The 19,235-nt window shown below is 46.3% G+C and overlaps 1 protein-coding gene across 3 annotated transcripts in view; it reads right to left on the bottom strand.

Annotated features, from left to right (window-relative positions):
* Positions 1-1,929: 1,929 nt before the first annotated feature.
* LOC121287227 overlaps positions 1,930-19,235 on the bottom strand; it is a 42,241-nt gene continuing 24,935 nt past the window's right edge. For all 3 annotated transcript variants that reach the window (XM_041204914.1, XM_041204913.1, XM_041204915.1), the window contains exons 2-5: positions 17,075-17,466; positions 5,941-6,207; positions 4,088-4,240; positions 1,930-2,711 (exon numbers count right to left, since the gene is read on the bottom strand). In XM_041204914.1, coding sequence (XP_041060848.1) covers positions 2,551-2,711; positions 4,088-4,240; positions 5,941-6,207; positions 17,075-17,345 — 852 coding nt within the window. In that variant the 5' untranslated portion in view covers positions 17,346-17,466 and the 3' untranslated portion in view covers positions 1,930-2,550. The remainder of the gene's footprint in view (positions 2,712-4,087; positions 4,241-5,940; positions 6,208-17,074; positions 17,467-19,235) is intronic.

The raw sequence follows: 19,235 nt of genomic DNA, 5'->3' as shown, positions 1-19,235 counted from the left end.
CGGAGGGTCGGCGCCGAGGGAGCGCTGCGCTGTCGGAGGGTCAGCGCCAAGGGAGTGCCGCACTGCCGGACAGTCAGTGCTGAGGGAGCGCCGCACTGCCGGAGAGTCAGTGCTGAGGGAGCGCCGCACTGCCGGAGGGTCAGTGCTGAGGGAGCGCCGCACTGCCGGAGGGTCAGTGCTGAGGGAGCGCCGCACTGCCAGAGGGTCAGTGCTGAGGGAGCGCCGCACTGCCGGAGGGTCAGTGCTGAGGGAGCGCCGCACTGCCGGAGAGTCAGTGCTGAGGGAGCGCCGCACTGCTGGAGAGTCAGTGCTGAGGGAGCGCCGCACTGCTGGAGAGTCAGTGCTGAGGGAGCGCCGCACTGCCGGAGAGTCAGTGCTGAGGGAGCGCCGCACTGCCGGAGGGTCAGTGCTGAGGGAGCGCCGCACTGCCGGAGGGTCAGTGCTGAGGGAGCGCCGCACTGCCAGAGGGTCAGTGCTGAGGGAGCGCCGCACTGCCGGAGGGTCAGTGCTGAGGGAGCGCCGCACTGCCGGAGAGTCAGTGCTGAGGGAGCGCCGCACTGCTGGAGAGTCAGTGCTGAGGGAGCGCCGCACTGCTGGAGAGTCAGTGCTGAGGGAGCGCCGCACTGCCGGAGGGTCAGTGCTGAGGGAGTGCCGCACTGCCAGAGGGTCAGTGCTGAGGGAGTGCCGCACTGCCAGAGGGTCAGTGCTGAGGCGGTGCTGTACTGAGGAGGGGCCATCTTTTGGGTGAGACATTAAACTAAGGCCCCATTTGTCCCTTAGTTGGACAACAACAACTTGCATTTATGTAGTGCTTTTGATGAGGAAAAATGTACTAAGATGCTTGACTGAAGCGTTAACTGTACTTAGGCTCCATGCTGCTTGCACTGAGCTCCACAACTGGAGATCCTGGGCTTATGGAAGTGGGAATCAGCCCAAGGAACCTGGTCTCAGTCATGGCACAGTGACTCCCGCAGGTGAATGCGTTTTGCCTGGACGGGATTAAGCTGGGAATTTACCCTCCAACGTGGCGCCTGAACAAAGCAGGACAATTACTTTGACATGAAATGAATGAGGCAACTATTCAAATAGAGACCTGTCCAAAGTGATTTCGAGTTGGTGAGAATGTGTTTAGTTCATGTGACAGGAACAGATCTCAGGTCAAATTTGCAAAATATTGTCACTAACTTGATCTTTTAAAAAGTAGCACATTTAATTTCAGGAAATTTACTACAAAGAGTTTAAAAGATTATAGAAGATAAGCACACACACCACACAGAACCCACCCCACTCCTGCGCACACACAACCCCTTCCATGCCCAGCCCTTTTCACAAGTTGATAAACTGCTCCTGGTCCAACTGAACAGAGCCAAACTATGAACTAAAATAAAGTTGTACAAATTATTGCCAAAACCAAACTGTTAATGCTGTTTAAGAGAAGGACACCTGCACACAATCATGGCAGTAATGACAAGGCTACCGGAATTTTGGAATTAACAAATAGAAAATACTAGAAAAGTACATTCCAGAAAAATGAGATGTATTATTTGACATAACCGATCAATCCCCTGGGTAACTGTGCCTTGTTGGGAGTGGCTAACCTGGCACAGACTGTGCTTGAATCTGTGCTGCCGGGGGGAGCTTGGACACTGGGCCCAGGACGGGTGAGTTAATGCCGATGAAGCATCGAACTTGGAGCTCTCTCTCTCTCTTCCCCCCGCCCCACAACACCCCCACCTCATTCTCACTGAAGTATTGACTGTGAATGTTTACTCTTCCTCAGGTCAGGTCGAACGGTTTAGTTTCCAGCGATGTTCCTGGTGAAGTTTCTGACTTGTGAGGAAGCTCCAAGTTCGATGCTTCATCGGCATTAACTCACCCGTCCTGGGCCCAGTGTCCAAGCTCCCCCCGGCAGCACAGATTCAAGCACAGTCTGTGCCAGGTTAGCCACTCCCAACAAGGCACAGTTACCCTCAGGACCCTGGGCTAGGTTACGGGATATTATAGCCATGGTTCCTGCTTGATTGCTATTCAGTGACTCCCGGGACACAGGATCCAGTTAAGATGTTGTTTCCTCCATTGTCACACTGAGAAAGTGAAGGCTTGTCGGTGGGGTGGGGGGTCAACCACAATTAACCCTTTCAGAAAGCAAGGAGCCAATGGATCAGGGCAGGGTGAGGTCAGAGATGATAGTCTGTGTTCTGAATGAGGAGCAGGGGGGGTAGGGTTCAGGGTAGCAGTGGCAGGTGAGTTGGTTGGAAGGAGGGGGTCTTTCTTGCTGCAATTTTCAACCCCGCTTTGTGTTTACGCTGCATCCACACTGACCTGTGTACACACAGGCCTACACACGCGCACACAGCCCCAAACACACACAGTAACACTGTGTACTCAGCTGTCAGAGCCTCTTGCTGGGTACTCGCCTTGTCTATGGGTTATGTAATGAAGAGGTTGTCTGACTGGCTTGATGAATTCCCAAGCTCCTGAAGTTCTGATGAAGTCAACTCCAGATTTCTAACCCTCCAGCTTGCTCTGTATAGTTAAGGTTATTGATGGTCAGTATAATAAAGGCAACTCTGAAGCAGATAAAAGCTCATTGGTCAGTTCCGAGTGTCTCAGGGTAAACATCGTGACCCCTGACCTGTAGGCAGCTGGAATGACCACGTGGTCAGGAACTTCACCAGGGACATCGCTGGAAACTATCCGTTCAATCTGACCTGAGGAGAAATAAACATTCACAGTCAATACTTCAATCACTAACTTTATTAATCTCACCTCTGCACTCCATCACCACCTCCAATTCTAACATATATTCCCAAAAATGTAGAATTCATCACCTCCCTCAGTCTTTCCTCTCCTGCAATTAACAAGATTTATCCACCCGATAGGGTCTGCACCCTCATTGCTGTCCGGGAAATACTCCCAGGATTTTGACCCAGGAGGGAAAACCGGAGGGGCTTACATTTGTGTAGTGCCTTTAATGACCCTCAGAAGCTTTAAGGCACTTTACAACCAATTCAGTCTTTTTGAAGCATAGTCACTGTTGTGATGTAGGAAACCTGGCAGCCAACAAGCACACAGCAAGATCCCACACACAGCAACATGATACTGACAGATCATTGTTTCTCTGTGATGTTGATTGAGGGATAAATATTGACCAGGGCGAATTCTCCTCCTCTTTTTCAAAATAATGCCACGTAATTGTTTACATCCACCCAAGCAAGATGAGGCCTCATTTTAGTAGTTTAACATCTAATCTGAAAGACGGCACCTCCAACAGTGCAGCATTCCCCCAGTATTACACTGGAGTATCACCCAAAAAAGGGCGATATATTTCCAAGTCAGGATGGTGTATGACTTGGAGGGGAACTTGCAGGTGGAAATGTTCCCATGTATCAACTGCCCTTGTCTTTCTAAGTAGTAGGGGTAGTGGGTTTGGAAGGAATTACCTGGAAAAACTCAGCAGGTCTGGCAGCATCGGTGGAGAAAAGAATTGATGTTTCGAGTCCTCAAGACCCTTCAGCAGAAGTTCTGTTGAAGGGTCATGAGGACTCGAAACGTCAACTCTTTTTTTCTCCGCCGATGCTGCCAGACCTGCTGAGTTTCTCCATGTAATTCTGTTTTTGTTTTGGATTTCCAGCATCCCCAGTTTTTTGTTTTTATCTGTGGGTTTGGAAGGTGCTGTTGAAGGAGCCTTGGTGAGTTGCTGCAGAGAATCCTGTAGACGGTACACACTGGTGCTACTGTATGCCAGTGGTGGAGGGAGAGAAGGTCAAGTCCGGAGACAGGGAATTTGAACAACTGAAGTGCTTAATCCTGGATGCTATCAAGCTTCGAGTATGTATTGTTGCAGGGGAGTGGAGAGTATTCCATCAGACTCCTGACTTGTGCCTTGGAGATGGTGGACAGATTTTGGGGATTCAGAAGGTGAGTTACTCACCATTGAATACCCAGTGTTGGCCTTGCTGTTAAGGCAGTCAAGGGTGGACAGCAAGTTTCACACACTGGGAGGTTCAATGTAGGAGGGTTATATTTGGTATTTCTGATGTTTAGGACTCAACTGGAAAGCTCAGGTAAACCCCAATCCACTCACCCACAACATCCAGCTGCTCCCACAGGGAATGGTCCGGGAGCCGTGTGAACATGGAGAAATCTGAGCCGTCCGAGAGCCGAGACAGAACATCCTGCCGCCGGACCAGCAGGAGTGATTCACTGCAGAGGCGTCGTTTCACAAGGCTGCTCTCCTCTGCAGAGAAGGGAGGTATCATTACACTCTGGGGCTAGTCAGTCATCTCCGGTTGTTCAGCTGATTCCCCACATTGAAACCTGAAATTCAGCCCTGGGCACCCAGGGACACAAGGACCAATATCAATATGCAGCAGAAAATCCCGAATCCCAGGTCAGTCCCTGTTACACCCCAAACCCCAAACCCCGCCCCCCCCCGTGGGTAAGCAGCTCACCAATGAATTAGAAACCTGTGTTCAAGCCCAAATCATCTGGCACTCCAGTGCCGGATTGTCCCTCAGAGCGCCCCGGGGGGGGTGGGGGGGGCGCGGAGGTGCAACCCCTCAGAGCGCCTGGGGAGAGGGGGGAGGGGCAGCCCCTCAGACCGCCTTGGGGGGGTTGGGGGGGGGGTTGGGGGGGGGGCTGTTCTCTTTCCCTTTTTCAAGCAACGCGATCTAGATTCTACAGCTCACTAATTCCTTCTGTCGCCTCTGGTGTTAATCACCTTCAATCGGTGTCCTCTGGTTACAACATTCCTGCCACTGTAAACAGTTTCTCCTTATTTACTCTATCAAAATCCATGAACACTTCAGTCAAATCTCCCCTTAATCTCCTCTGTTCTAAGTTTCTCCATGTAACCAAAGTCACTCATCTCTGGTGCTGTTCTCCTAAATCACCTCCACAGGCTCTCCAAGATTTTCATATCTTTCCGAAATTGCGGAGAGCAGAACTAAACACAATGTTCCAGCTGAGACCTAACCAGAGTTTCATGGAGATTTTTAGCATAAATTCCTTACTTTAAATCTCTACGTTGCTCCAAAGCCAGGAACCAACGTGGCTTTTAAACAGTTTTCTCCACACGTACTGTCACCTTCAAAGATTGTGCACGTACACCCCCCGATCTGTCTGTTCCACACCCCCCTCCCTCCTTTATATTGCCTCTCCTGATTCTGCTTGGTTTGTACATACTGTGCAGTGCCTGTAACTAGTCTGTGTTTCACATCATTAAAACTATAATTCCTGAAATACGCAGCAATCCAGCACTGACTTTCATCTCCTTAATCCAAGCACTTTTAGAGTAAGTAACAATTTGACAGGCTCTGAGTTCAATCTGATACTGCAAACGACCTGTCCTTGCAGTATTAGCCCGGGCCTCTAGAGTACTAGTCCTGTGAATTCACCATTATGCATTTGTCTCACACAGAACCGCAGAGTTCAGTCTGAAACTGCAAACTGCATCTCGCCAAACAACACTGCCCCAGGGATGAAAGGGTATTGAAACTGGAAACTGCAGGAGTCAATCCTTGAACCAAAATGAAAAGGGACAATTTCATTTTTTTTTAAACTTGTTCAGATAATAACACGAAATTGGTCCTAAAAACAGAAAAATGCTGGAAAAACTCAGCAGTTCTGACAGCATCTAAGTTTCTCTCTCCACAGATACTGTCAGACCTGAGTTTTTCCAGCATTTTCTGTTTTTAGTTCATATTTCCAGCATCCACAGTATTTTGCTTTTACGAATATGGTTCTGATCCATTTTATAGTTGTCCCCAAAAATTGTATTTCTGGATGAATTGCTGAGCAATGGTGATGACCGATATTCTCGGACTGTTGTACTGGACATGGATTTGTTGGTAATCCAGGTTTCAACAGGGAACCAATCTGTATGGCACCGGGACAGGGAGGGGTTATTGATGGGAATGAAAACTCTCCTGTACTCACCTATTTCTAAGGGATTGGTCATGTAAATCCCTTCAGCGCCCACTCCGAAGATCATCTGATGGTGCCATGCATCTGGGATCTCCTTGCCCTCCGGCACCGCTACTTGCATGTTCATGGTCACTACAGGAACAGCTCCTTTCCTCATCCAGCTCGCCAGCCAAGATGTCAATTCCACACTTCGTTCAGGGTAGAAACTGAAAAACCTCCCAACAACCCTTCCTTCACTCGCCTTCTCCGCTCCCTCAATCAGCTGCTGGTGGGTGGCACCTGGGAAGCAGAAAACAAACTGCAGTCACTGACAAACCAATCCACTGTGATCCCATTCCCTATCCCAGCTCCTGTTTCTGGGTTCATCAGACTCCCGGCCACCTCAAACATCACACAGCATACTCATGCCCACCTTCTGCCCAATGTGAAGCCTCAACCACCTTTCCCTTGCTTTTGATCGTAAGTGAAGCCTCATCCTGTATGGTGTAAGCGTCACTGGCTAAACCAACATTTATTGCCCATCCCTAATTGCCCTTGAGTTGGTGGTGGTGAGCTGCCTTCTTGAACCGCTGCAGTTCATGTGGTGTAGGTACACCCACAGTGCTGTTAGAGAGGGAGTTCCAGGATTTTGACCAGTGACATTGAAGGAACGGCGATATATTTCCAAATCAGGATGGTGAGTGGCTTGGAGGGGAACTTCCAGGTGGTGGTGTTCCCATCTAGAAGGGCAAGGGCAGCAGATAGAGGGTAGCAGTTGTGGGTTTGGAAGGTGCTGCCTAACGAGCCTTGGTGAGTTCCTGCAGCACATCTTGTAGATGGTACACACTGCTGCTACTGTGCGTCGGTGGTGGAGGGAGTGAATGTTTGTGGATGTGGTACCAGTCAAGCGGGCTGCTTTGTCCTGGACGGTGTCAAGCTACTTGAGTGTTGTGGGAGCTGCACTCATCCAGGCAAGTGGGGAGAATTTCATCACACTCCTGACTTGTGCCTTGTAGATGGTGGACAGGCTTTGGGGAGTTACTTGCCGCAAGATTCCTAGCCTCTGACCTGCTCTTGTAGCCACAGTATTTATATGGTTAGTCCAGTTCAGTTTCTGGTCAATGGTAACCCCCAGGATGTTGATCGTGGGAGATAAGCAATGATATCATTGTATGCCAAGGGGGTGATGGTTGGATTCTCTCTTGTTGGAGATGGTCATTTCCTGACACTTGTGTGGCGCGAATGTTACTTGCCACTTGTCAGCCCAAACCTGGATATTGTCCAGGTCTTGCTGCATTTGGTAATGGACTGATTCAGTATCTGAGGAGTCGTGAATGGTGCTGAACATTGTGCAATCATCAGCAAACATCCCACTTCTGACCTTATGATGAAAGGAAGGTCATTGATGAAGCAGCTGAAGATGGTTGGGCCGAGGACACTACCCTGAGGAACTCCTGCAGTGATGTCCTGGAGCTGAGATGATTGACCTCCAACAACCACAATCATCTTTGTGTTAGTTATGACTGCAAGCAGTGGAGAGTTTTCTCCCCACCTTCCCCAGAAGGGTTCCTCGATGCCATGCTTGGTCAAACACTACCTTTATGTCAAGGGCAGTCACTCACCTCACCTGTGGATTTCAGCTCCTTTGTTTATGATTGGACAAAGGCTGTAATGAGGTCAGGAGCTGAGTAGTTCTGGCAGAACCAAAGCTCAGCATTGGTGAGCAGAATTATTGGTAAGTGCCACTTAATAGCACTGTCAACAACAGTACAAACAGTGCCATAGAATCTATAACATCCACCTGAACAAGGAGATGGGGCTTCAGTTTAACGTCTCAGCCAAAGGAGGCATCTCTGACTGTACAGCACTCCCTTAGTATTTGCATTAAGTTATCAGTTTAGATGACAAGCTTCAGTCCTGGAGTGGGGCTTGGTCTATGATCCTAGGACCCAGATTTCAGGTGTGGTGTTATGTAAAACACATGATCTGGTTATCCCTGCAATTAACTGATAATACTCCCACCCTGCATCAGTTCATGACATTCACATTTAATTGCTTTTCCCCCCCACCACGTGTGTTGGGGCTGTTGAGCCTGGAGGTGATTACCTGACAGATGACCCCAGGTGTAGGATCTGGTGACTAACAATTTTCTTCTGCAGTCAGAAAGTTTCTGTGATGACACCGTGCAACAGGAACAGTTGACCTGCATGCCCTTCATGCTGAGTAGATGTGAGAATTCACCATAAATAGCATGCTGACAATACACTCTGCTGACAGAAACTAGTGAGCTGTTGTGTCCAAGTGGATGTAGCAGGCAGCTACTCTCTCCCTTCACAACAAAGACCAGATCAGACTGTCCACATCAGATTCAATGCAAGGAGAACATTTACTAAGTAACAAAGAGAAAAAAGTCTTTACACCAGACAACAGTAGCTGTTGTGCTTGTGGAAACTCACAACTCAGAGCAAACACCAATGGACATTCATTACAAAAACAGAATTACCTGGAAAAACTCAGCAGGTCTGGCAGCATCGGCGGAGAAGAAAAGAGTTGACGTTTCGAGTCCTCATGACCCTTCGACAGAACTTGCGTTCGAGTCCAAGAAAGAGTTGAAATATAAGCTGGTTTAAGGTGTGTGTGGGGGGGGCGGAGAGGTAGAGAGACAAAGAGGTGGGGGGGCGGGTGGTGTGGTTGTAGGGACAAACAAGCAGTGATAGAAGCAATAATAAAAACAATAAAACTGCGGATGCTGGAAATCCAAAACAAAAACAGAATTACCTGGAAAAACTCAGCAGGTCTGGCAGATAGAAGCAGATCATCAAAAGATGTCAACGACAATAGTACAATAGAACACATAGGTGTTAAAATTAAAGTTGGTGATATTATCTAAACGAATGTGCTAATTAAGAATGGATGGTAGGGCACTCAAGGTATAGCTCTAGTGGGGTTTTTTTTTTAATATAATGGAAATAGGTGGGAAAAGGAAAATCTTTATAATTTATTGGAAAAAAAAAGGGAAGGGGGAAACAGAAAGGGGGTGGGGATGGGGGAGGGAGCTTACGACCTAAAGTTGTTGAATTCAGTATTCAGTCCGGAAGGCTGTAAAGTCCCTAGTCAGAAGATGAGGTGTTGTTCCTCCAGTTTGCGTTGGGCTTCACTGGAACAATGCAGCAAGCCAAGGACAGACATGTGGGCAAGAGAGCAGGGTGGAGTGTTAAAATGGCAAGCGACAGGGAGGTTTGGGTCATTCTTGCGGACAGACCGCAGGTGTTCTGCAAAGCGGTCGCCCAGTTTACGTTTGGTCTCTCCAATGTAGAGGAGACCACATTGGGAGCAACGAATGCAGTAGACTAAGTTGGGGGAAATGCAAGTGAAATGCTGCTTCACTTGAAAGGAGTGTTTGGGTCCTTGGACGGTGAGGAGAGAGGAAGTGAAGGGGCAGGTGTTGCATCTTTTGCGTGGGCATGGGGTGGTGCCATAGGAGGGGGTTGAGGAGTAGGGGGTGATGGAGGAGTGGACCAGGGTGTCCCGGAGGGAGCGATCCCTACGGAATGCCGATAAGGGGGGTGAAGGGAAGATGTGTTTGGTGGTGGCGTCATGCTGAAGTTGGCGGAAATGGCGGAGGATGATCCTTTGAATGCGGAGGCTGGTGGGGTGATAAGTGAGGACAAGGGGGACCCTATCATGTTTCTGGGAGGGAGGAGAAGGCGTGAGGGCGGATGCGCGGGAGATGGGCCGGACACGGTTGAGGGCCCTGTCAACGACCGTGGGTGGAAAACCTCGGTTAAGGAAGAAGGAGGACATGTCAGAGGAACTGTTTTTGAATGTAGCATCATCGGAACAGATGCGACGGAGGCGAAGGAACTGAGAGGATGGGATGGAGTCCTTACAGGAAGCGGGGTGTGAGGAGCTGTAGTCGAGATAGCTGTGGGAGTCAGTGGGTTTGTAATGGATATTGGTGGACAGTCTATCACCAGAGATTGAGACAGAGAGGTCAAGGAAGGGAAGGGAAGTGTCAGAGATGGACCACGTGAAAATGATGGAGGGGTGGAGATTGGAAGCAAAATTAATAAATTTTTCCAAGTCCTGACGAGAGCATGAAGCGGCACCGAAGTAATCATCGATGTACCGGAGAAAGAGTTGTGGAAGGGGGCCGGAGTAGGAAATGAATGGACATTCATTGATCTGTGAATCTCTGTTTGACCATTTCTGCACGTTTGATGCTTAATTGTTTTATTCAACACAATCATTTTCTAGCTGATAGTCCACACGGCTTCAGCAAGGGGAGGGGCACAACTGATATCATCTTCACGTCCACAGTGCTCAAAGAAAGACATAGAGGCCAAACGTAAACCTCTCCTGTGTCTTTGTGCTGATTGTATCCAGGCACTGCTGTTCTAACAATCCTGCTTCATGCCTGTGAAACTCAGGCAACACAATCAGGCCACTTTACAAAACAGCATTACTTTCACCTAAGCTGCCTTAGATACCTGGCTGAAAATCCCTGACACAGAGGCTCTTCAAAAAGCTGATATGCTACAAACAAAAGTTACCAGGAAGGTACAGCTACTGGTCAGACCATTTGGTGAAAACGTCTGGTGAAGAAATCCCAAAGCAGATCTCTTGCAACACACTGATAAGTGAGAAGCCATTTAGAGGTGGTCAGTAAAAGAAATACAAAGTTATAAGTGTAATGACAGAGGAAGTACTGGGGGAATTGACATCCTTGAAATCACCAGGCCCGAGTGGATTGTACACCAGGTTGTTAACAGAAGTCAGGGAGGAAATAGCAGATGCTCTGACGATCATTTTCCAATCCTCACTAGATACAGGCGAGGTACCAGAGGATTCGAGGTCTATGAACCTTGTACCTTTATTTAAAAAGGGTGTGAGGTATAGGCCAAATAATTATAGGCCAGCCAGTCTGACTTCAGTGGTGGGCAAATTATTAGAATCAGCTCTGAGACACAGGATAAACTGTCACTTGGAAAAGAATGGATTAATCTTGGATGGTCAGCAGGGCTTTGTTAGGGGAAGATTGTGGCTTACAAAGAATCTTCTGGGGAAGTAACAAGGAGGATTGATGAGGGTAGTGCAGTGGATGTTGTCCACATGGATTTCAGTAAGGCATTTGACAAGATCCCACATGGCAGACTGATCAGAAGAGTGAGATCCCATGGGATACACGGGAAGGTGGAAAGTTGGATCCAAAATTGGCTCAGTGACAGGAAACAAAGGGTAATGGTTGATGGATGTTTCTGCGAATGGAAAGTGGTTTCCAGTAGTGTTCCACAGGGCTCTGTGTTAAGGCCCTTGTTGTTTGTCGCATATTTTAACGATTTGGACTCAAATGTGAGAAGCATGATTGGGAAATCTGCAGATGACACAAAAAATTAGCCATGTAACTGATAGTGAAGAGGATAGCTGTTGTCTCCAGAATGATATCAATGCTTTGGTTGAGTGAGCAGAAAAGTGACAGATGGAACTCAATCTGGAAAAGTATGAAATAATGCAATTGGAGAGGGCAAACAAAACAAGAGAATACTCAATAAACGAGAGGATATTGAGTGGAGTTGAGGGAGTTAGAAACCTTGGAGTGCATGTTCACAGGTCCATGAAGGTGGCAGGACAGTTGGATAAGGTGGTCAAGAAAACATATGGGATGCTTTCCTTTACTGGACGAGGTACTGAATACAAAAGCAGGGATGTAATGATGGAACTGTATAAAATGCTGGTTAGGCCACAGCTGGAATTTTGTGTGCAGTTCTGGTCACCACATTACGAGGACATAATTGCTCTGGAGAGGGTAAGAAGAGATTTACAAGAATGTTGCCAGGGCTTGAAAATTGCAGCTATTAGGAAAGATTGGCTAGGTTGGGATTGTTTTCCTTAGAATAGAGGAGGCTGAGGGGTGAGCTAATTGAGATGTACAGAATTATGAGCGGCCTAGATAGGTTAGACAGGAAAGACTTGTTTTCCCCTAACTGAGGGGTCAATTAGCAGGAGGCATAGATTTAAAGTGCTTGGTAGAAGGATTAGAGGGGGTATGAGGAAAATCTTTTTCACCCAGAGTGTGGTGGGTGTCTGGAATTCACCGTCTAACGCTCAACTCATTTAAAAAGGTACCTGGATCTGCATCTGAAGAGCTGTAACCTGCAAGGCTACGCACCAGGGGCTGGGAAGTGGAATTAAAAATGAGTGGCTAGTTTCTCTTTATGGCGGAACAGATATGATGGGATGAATGGTTTCTTTCTGCACCGTAACTTTTCTATGGTTCTAAAGTTTTCAAGACCGACTCTGAAACCATCAGATGTCAATCTCCTTGAGTGTTGTGGGAGCTGCACTCATCCAGGCAAGTGGGGAGTATTCCATCACACTCCTGACTTGAGTCTTGTTGATGATGGAAGATAGGTGAAACAATAATGTAGGTTCTTTAGTTGAAGACAAGTCTATAAACAGATCGAGTTAACCAGGAGGCTAAATATAGTACATCTGATCTCTACCGTGCCTCCTGCAAACTGCCTACAATTCATACGACTAATACATCATGTTCTGTCAATGTGTGGAATGGTTGACAGCACTTTAGGATACACCTTCTTGAAAAGATGCATGTACATATCATAGGAACACAAAAAATAGAAGCAAGAGTAGATCATTTGGCCCTGCGACTCTGCTCCACCATTCAGTACGACAATGGCTGATCCTCTATCTCAACGACATACTCCTGCTCTCTCCCCATACCCCTTGATGTTTTTAGAGTCCAGAAATCTATTTCCTTCTTAAATATATTCAGTGACTTATCCTTCACAACCTCTGTGGTAGAGAATTCCACAAGTTCACCACCAGTGAAGAAGTTTCTCCGCATCTCAGTCCTAAATGGCTTACCCGGTATCCTGAGACTGTGACCCCTTGTTCTGGACTCCCCCAGCCAGAGGAAACATCATCCCTGCATCCAGTCTGTCCAGCCCTGTCAGAATTTTATACGTTTCAATGAGATCCCCTCTCATTCTTCTAAACTCCAGTAAATACAGGCCTAGTCAGGCCAATCTCTCCTCATACGACAATCCTGCCATCCCAGGAATCAGTCTGGTGAACCTTCGCTGCACTCCCTCTAGGCAATTATATCCCTTCTTAGGTAAGGAGACTGAAACTGCACACAATACTCCAGGTGTGGTCTCACCAAGACCTGTACAGCTGCAGTAAGATATCCTTGCTCCTGTACTCAAGTCCTCTCACAATGAAGGCCAACATACCATTTGCCGCCTTCACTGCTTACTGCACCTGCATACTCGCCTTCAGTGATTGGTGTACAAGGACACCCAGGTCCCTTTGTACATCAACATTTCCCAATCTATCACCATTTAAATAATACGCTGCCATTCTGTTTTTCCTACCAAAGTGAATAACTTCACACTTATGCAAGCCATGTATTTGCCCACTCACTCAATCTGTCTAAATCATCTTGAAGCCTCTTAACACCCTCTTCATCACTCACATTCCCACCAATTTTCATGTCATCAGAAAACTTGGAAATATTACACTTGGTTCCCTCATCCAAATCATTGTTATATATTGTGAATAACTGGAGCCCAAGAACCCTGTGGTACCCCACTAGTCACCACCTACCACTCCGAAAAAGAAATCTACTGTTTTCTGTCTGCCAACCAATTTTCAATCCATGCCAATGTTACCCCCAATCCCATGTGCTTTAATTTTACACATTAACCTTTTATGTAGGACTTTATCAAAAACTTTATGAAAATCCAAATACACCACATCCCCTGGTTCTCCCTTGTCTATTCTGCTAGTTATGTCCTCAAAAAACTCCAGTAGGTTTGTCAAACATGATTTCCCTTTCATAAACCCATGTTGACTTTGTCTAATCCCATTGATATTTTCTAAGTGTCCTGTTTTCACATCCTTTATAATAGATCCTAGCATTGATGTTAGGCTAACTGGTCTGTAATTTGCTGTTTTCTCCCTCCCTCCTTAAATAGTGGGGTTACATTTGCCACCCTCCAATCTGCTGGGACTGCTCAGAATCTACACAATTTTGGAAGATGACAACCAATACATCCACTGTTTCCATGGCCTCCTTTAGTCCCCTGGGATGTAGATTTTCGGGCCCTGGGGATTTATCGGCTTTCAGTCCCATTAACTTCTCCAGCACTCTTTTTTTTAGTAATACTAATTTCCTTCAATTCTTCTCACTAGACCCTTGGTTCCCTAGCATTTCTGGGAAGTTATTTGTGTCTTCCTCCATGAAAACAGAACTAAAGTAGCTGTTTAATTGATCTGCCATTTCCTTGTTCTCTATTATAAATTCTCCTGTTTCAGACTGCAAGGAACTGCCCTACATCTGTCTTCACTAATCATTTTCTATACTTATACATATCACATCAACCATAACTTAGTTAAAGAGGTCAGTTTTAGGGAACATCTTAAAAAGTGGAGAGAGAGGCAGAGAAGTTTAGGGAGGGAATTTCAGAGTTTAGGGTCCAGGAAGCTGAAAGCATGGACACCAATGTTGGGGCAATTTAAATGGGGGATATGAAAGATGTCAGAGTTAGAAGGGCGCAGGTATCTTAGAGGGTTTTGAGGTTGAAGGGGCAGATAGGTGGATTCCTGCCAAGACTGCTCACCTTGATGATTCAGCATGGGGGAGGCAATGGCCTAGTGGTATTGTCTTTATTGGACTAATAATTGTATTTAGTGGACTAGTAATCCAGAGACCCAGCGTAATACTCTGGGGACCCTGGTTCAAACCCTACCACGGCAGATGGTGGAATGTGAATTCAAATTTTAATAAATCTGGAATTAAAAGTCTAATGATTGTTGTAAAAATTCATCTGGTTCACTAATGCCCTTTAGGGAAGGAAATCTGCCATCCTTACCTGGTCTGGCCTACATGTGACTCCAGGCCCACAGCAATGTGGTCGGCTCTTAAGTGCCCTCTGAACAAGGGCAATTAGGGATGGCCAGTAAAAAATGACCTAACCAGCAACACCCACATCCCATAAATGAATTAAGAAAAAGACAGTGTAGGGCAGTTTTTATAAGATACTGACCTCTTGAGTACCTGATTGTCCAGTTGAAAAGTAGTTTGGCTTGTTGCCCTTTACTTGCATTGTTTTCTGGCTCAATGAGGTTACACCTACTTTAGGGGTGACTGGGAAATAGTCAGTATTTTGTTTAATATTTATTTAAAACTATTTACATCCAAGACCTCATGTTAAGTATGTAATTCTCTGGACATGGTATTGTGCCTTGCCCTCTTGGAGTCTTGCTTTGCTGTGCCTTGCTTACATCATTAACATCATTGTCTAATTAACAAAACCATTAACCCATTACTCCACTGGGAGTGGTCCAGAATCGCTGATCTTCAGGGTCAAGGTCACTATACAGATTCAAACTCACCCCATTTTATGGGGATGCTAGAACATTCTCCATCAACACAAGCCTAACAGTTAAATATCTGTTGTACAGCATCTCGGATATACCTCCTCCTCTGATTGGTTAAAGTGTCAAATTCACAACTTTGTTGCTTGTAAATTCCTGCACTGATCAGATCATTAAGATAAGGTTAAAAGCAAAATACTGCGGATGCTGGAAATCTGAAACAAAAACAAAAATAGCTGGAAAAACTCAGCAGGTCTGACAGCATCTGCGGAGAGGAACACAGTTAACGTTTCAAGTCCATATGACTCTTCATCTGAACAGATCTGAAGAGTCATACGGACTCGAAATGTTAACTGTATTCCTCTCCGCAGATGCTGTCAGACCTGCTGATTAAAATAAGGTTGGTGGAATCAGAGAATTTTACAATTTAACAATCACGAGAGGAGGCCATTCAGTCCATCACATCTTGGGAGGTTTTCTATTTTAAAAGGTGTTACATAAATGCAAGCTGTTGTCATCATCTCTGGGTAAATTAATCACTTTGGTTGATTTTTTTAAAAATTCATTCACAGGATGTGGGTGTCGCTGGCTAGGCCAGCATTTATTGCCCATCCCTAATTGCCCTTAAGAAGGTGGTGGTGAGCTGCCTTCTTGAACCGCAGTCTGTAGTGTAGGTACGCCCACAGTGCTGTTAGGGAGGGAGTTCCAGGATTTTGACCCAGTGACAGTGAAGGGACGGCGATATAATTCCAAGTCAGGATGGTGAATGTCTTGGGGGGTGGTGGGGAGAACTTCCAGGTGGTGGTGGTCGTGGGTTTGGAATGTGCTGTATGAGGAGCCTTGGGTGTCAGGTTGTGCTTGACTCATCTGAGACAGCACTAGCCCCTAGATGTTAATAAGGACTTTGCAGGGTTGACAGGGCTGGGATTGCCTTTGTCGTTTCCGATGCCTAGGTCAATGCCAGGTGGTCCGTCCGGTTTCATTATTCTTTTGAGACTTTGTACCGGTTTGATACAACTGAATGACTTGCTAGGGCATTTCAGAGTCAACCATATTGCTGTGAGTCTGGAGTCACGTGTAGGCCAGAACAGTTAAGGACAGATTTCCTTCCCTAAAGGACATTAGTGAACCAGATGGGTTTTTACAACAATCGACAATGGCTTCATGATCATTAGACTTTTAATTCCAGGTATTTATTGAATTCAAATTCCACCACCTGCTGTGGTGGGATTTGAACCCGGGTCCCCAGAGCATTACCCTGGGTCTCTGGATTACTGGTTCAGCAACAATACCACTTCACCATCATCTCCCATGTTCTGTTGAGTTAACACAGTCACCTAATATTTACCATCGCTGTTCTGGTGATATGAATAACTTGTGCATTTAAGCTAAACACATAAATGGTTGTTAGAACAGCACTCACTGATGCAGTGGAGTTCCAGTTTGTCAATGATTCTATGTTTGTTGCTCATTATATTCTTGATCACCTGCCCACATGTCCAATACAGTGACCGAGTTTCCCTAACCCTCGCTGACCCCAAGTGAGGGTGACACAACGGTGTCTGTAATTCTTCCTCAGCTGATGCTCTTCGTCAGGAATCACAGAGCGGCAGGGGTTCAGTGAGTCCATCACCCAGCAAATGTGGGCAGCATCAGAGAGAAAGGGGGATGGGGTGTTGAAATGGGAAAGGGGAGCGTGCTGGGGGGCAGTGGGGTGGGGAGGTGGGGGAGAGTCGGAACTACAACAAAGCTCCTGAAAGGCTCTCACCTGCAACACATCGTGACATTAAATATTCAGCCAAGGGTGCATCGTTCTTCCGCAGTCTGGTCTGGACACACCTGTCTACAACATCAGAGGGAATGTCAAATCCCAGAGCCTGCAGAATGTTGACAACTGCAGTCGCACCACATGCACTTGACCCAATCTGCAGAATCTGCTTCTGCATAGCCTCTGCCAAGCTCCAGACCGATTGATCTTTCTCATCCTCTGCTGATCTCTCTCGGCCCACGGCACCACCAGATGGGCTACAGGAGTCCATTCTCCACACAAACTGGGTGTTCCTCAGAATCCTGGCAGTGGGAGCAGGAAATCCCAATCTGAGTGATGGCCAATTTTTCCAAAATATCCAGGATGGCGTCCCTTCTGGGTGTAACAGAATCCTACAAGGCATGAAAAAGACAAACTCACTACTTTTCTGAGACTGGGGACAAGGCACATTGAAGGGCAGTGCAGGGGGAGCTTTTACTCTGTATCTAACTCCGCGCTGTACCTGCCCTGGGAGTGTTTGATGGGGACGGTGTAGAGGGAGATTTACTCTGTATCTAACCCCGTGCTGAACCTGTCCTGGGAGTGTTTGGTGGGGACCGTGCAAAGTGAGCTTTATTTTACGGCTAACAAAAGAAATCAAGGATTGTATTAGATCCAAAGAGGAGTCACATATAGTTGCTGGAAAAAGTGGCAACCCTGAAGATTGGGAGCGATTTTGAATTCAACAAAGGATGACCAAGAGATTGATTAAGAGGGGGAAAAATAAGAGTATGGGAATAAACTTGCAAGGAACATAAAAGCTTCTATAAGTATATAAAAATAAAACGATTAGTGAAGACAAATGTCTTCACCCTTTCAAACCGAAACAGGAGAATTTATAGCAGAAAACAAGGAAATGGCAGAGCAATTAAACAATTACTTTAGTTCTGTCTTCACAGAGGAAGTCACAAATAACTTCCCAGAAATGCTAGGGAACCAAGGGTCTAGTGAGAAGGAGGAGTTGAAGGAAATTAGTATTGGTAAAACAATAGTGCTGAAGAAATTAATGGGACTGAAAGCCGATAAATCCCCAGGGCCCGATAATCTACATCCCAGGGGACTAAAGGAGGTGGCCATGGAAATAGTGGATGTGTTGGTTGTCATCTTCCAAAATTGTGTAGATTCTGGAACATTCCAGGCAGATTGGAGGGTAGAAAGTGTAACCCCACTATTTAAAAAAGGGAGGGAAAAAATAAGGATTTACAGGCTGGTTAGTCTAACATCAGTAGTTGGGAAAATGCAATTATAAAGGATGTATTAACAGGACACTTAGAAAATATCAGTGGGATTGGACAATGTCAACATTGATTTATGAAAGGGAAATCACGTTCGACAAACCTACTGGAGTTCTTTGAGGACATAACTAGCATAATAGATAAGGGAGAACTGGTGGATTTGGATTTTCAGAAAGCTTTTGATAAAAAGTCCCATTTAAAAGGTTAGTGTGCAAATTTAAAGCACATGGGGTTGGCATGGATTGAGAATTGGTTAGCAGACAGGAAACAGAGAGTAGGAATAAATGGGTCTTTTTCAGAGACAGGGATACCGCAGGGATCAGTGCTTGGGCCCCAGCTATTCACAAAATATATCAATAATTTGGATGAAGGAACCAAATGTAATATTTCCAAGTTTGCTGATGACACGAAATTTGGTGGAAATGTGAGCGATGAGGAGAGTGTTAAGAGGCTTCAAGATGATTTAGATAAGTTGAGTGAGTGGACAAATACATGGCAGATGCAGTATAACGTGGATAAATGTGAAGTTATCCACTTTGGTAGGAAAAACAGAATGGCAGAGTATTATTTAAATGGTGATAGATTGGGAAATGTTGATGTGCAAAGGGACCTGGGTGTCCTTGTACACCAATCACTGAAAGCAAGCATGCAGGTGCAGCAAGTAGTGAAGGTGGTAAATGGTATGTTGGCCTTCATTGTGAGAGGACTTGAGAACAGGAGCAAGGGTGTCTTACTGCAGCTGTACAGGGTCTTGGTAAGACCACACCTGGAGTATTGTGTGCAGTTTTGGTCTCCTTACCTAAGAAAGGATATACTTGCCATAGAGGGAGTGCAGCAAAGGTTCACCAGACTGATTCCTGGGATGACGGGATTGTCGTATGAGGAGA

Source organism: Carcharodon carcharias, chromosome 14 (genome assembly GCF_017639515.1).
Source record: "Carcharodon carcharias isolate sCarCar2 chromosome 14, sCarCar2.pri, whole genome shotgun sequence".
Lineage (NCBI taxonomy): Eukaryota > Metazoa > Chordata > Chondrichthyes > Lamniformes > Lamnidae > Carcharodon > Carcharodon carcharias.
The sequence above is the reverse complement of the archived record's forward strand: the minus strand, read 5'-3'. Positions and strand labels throughout refer to the sequence as shown.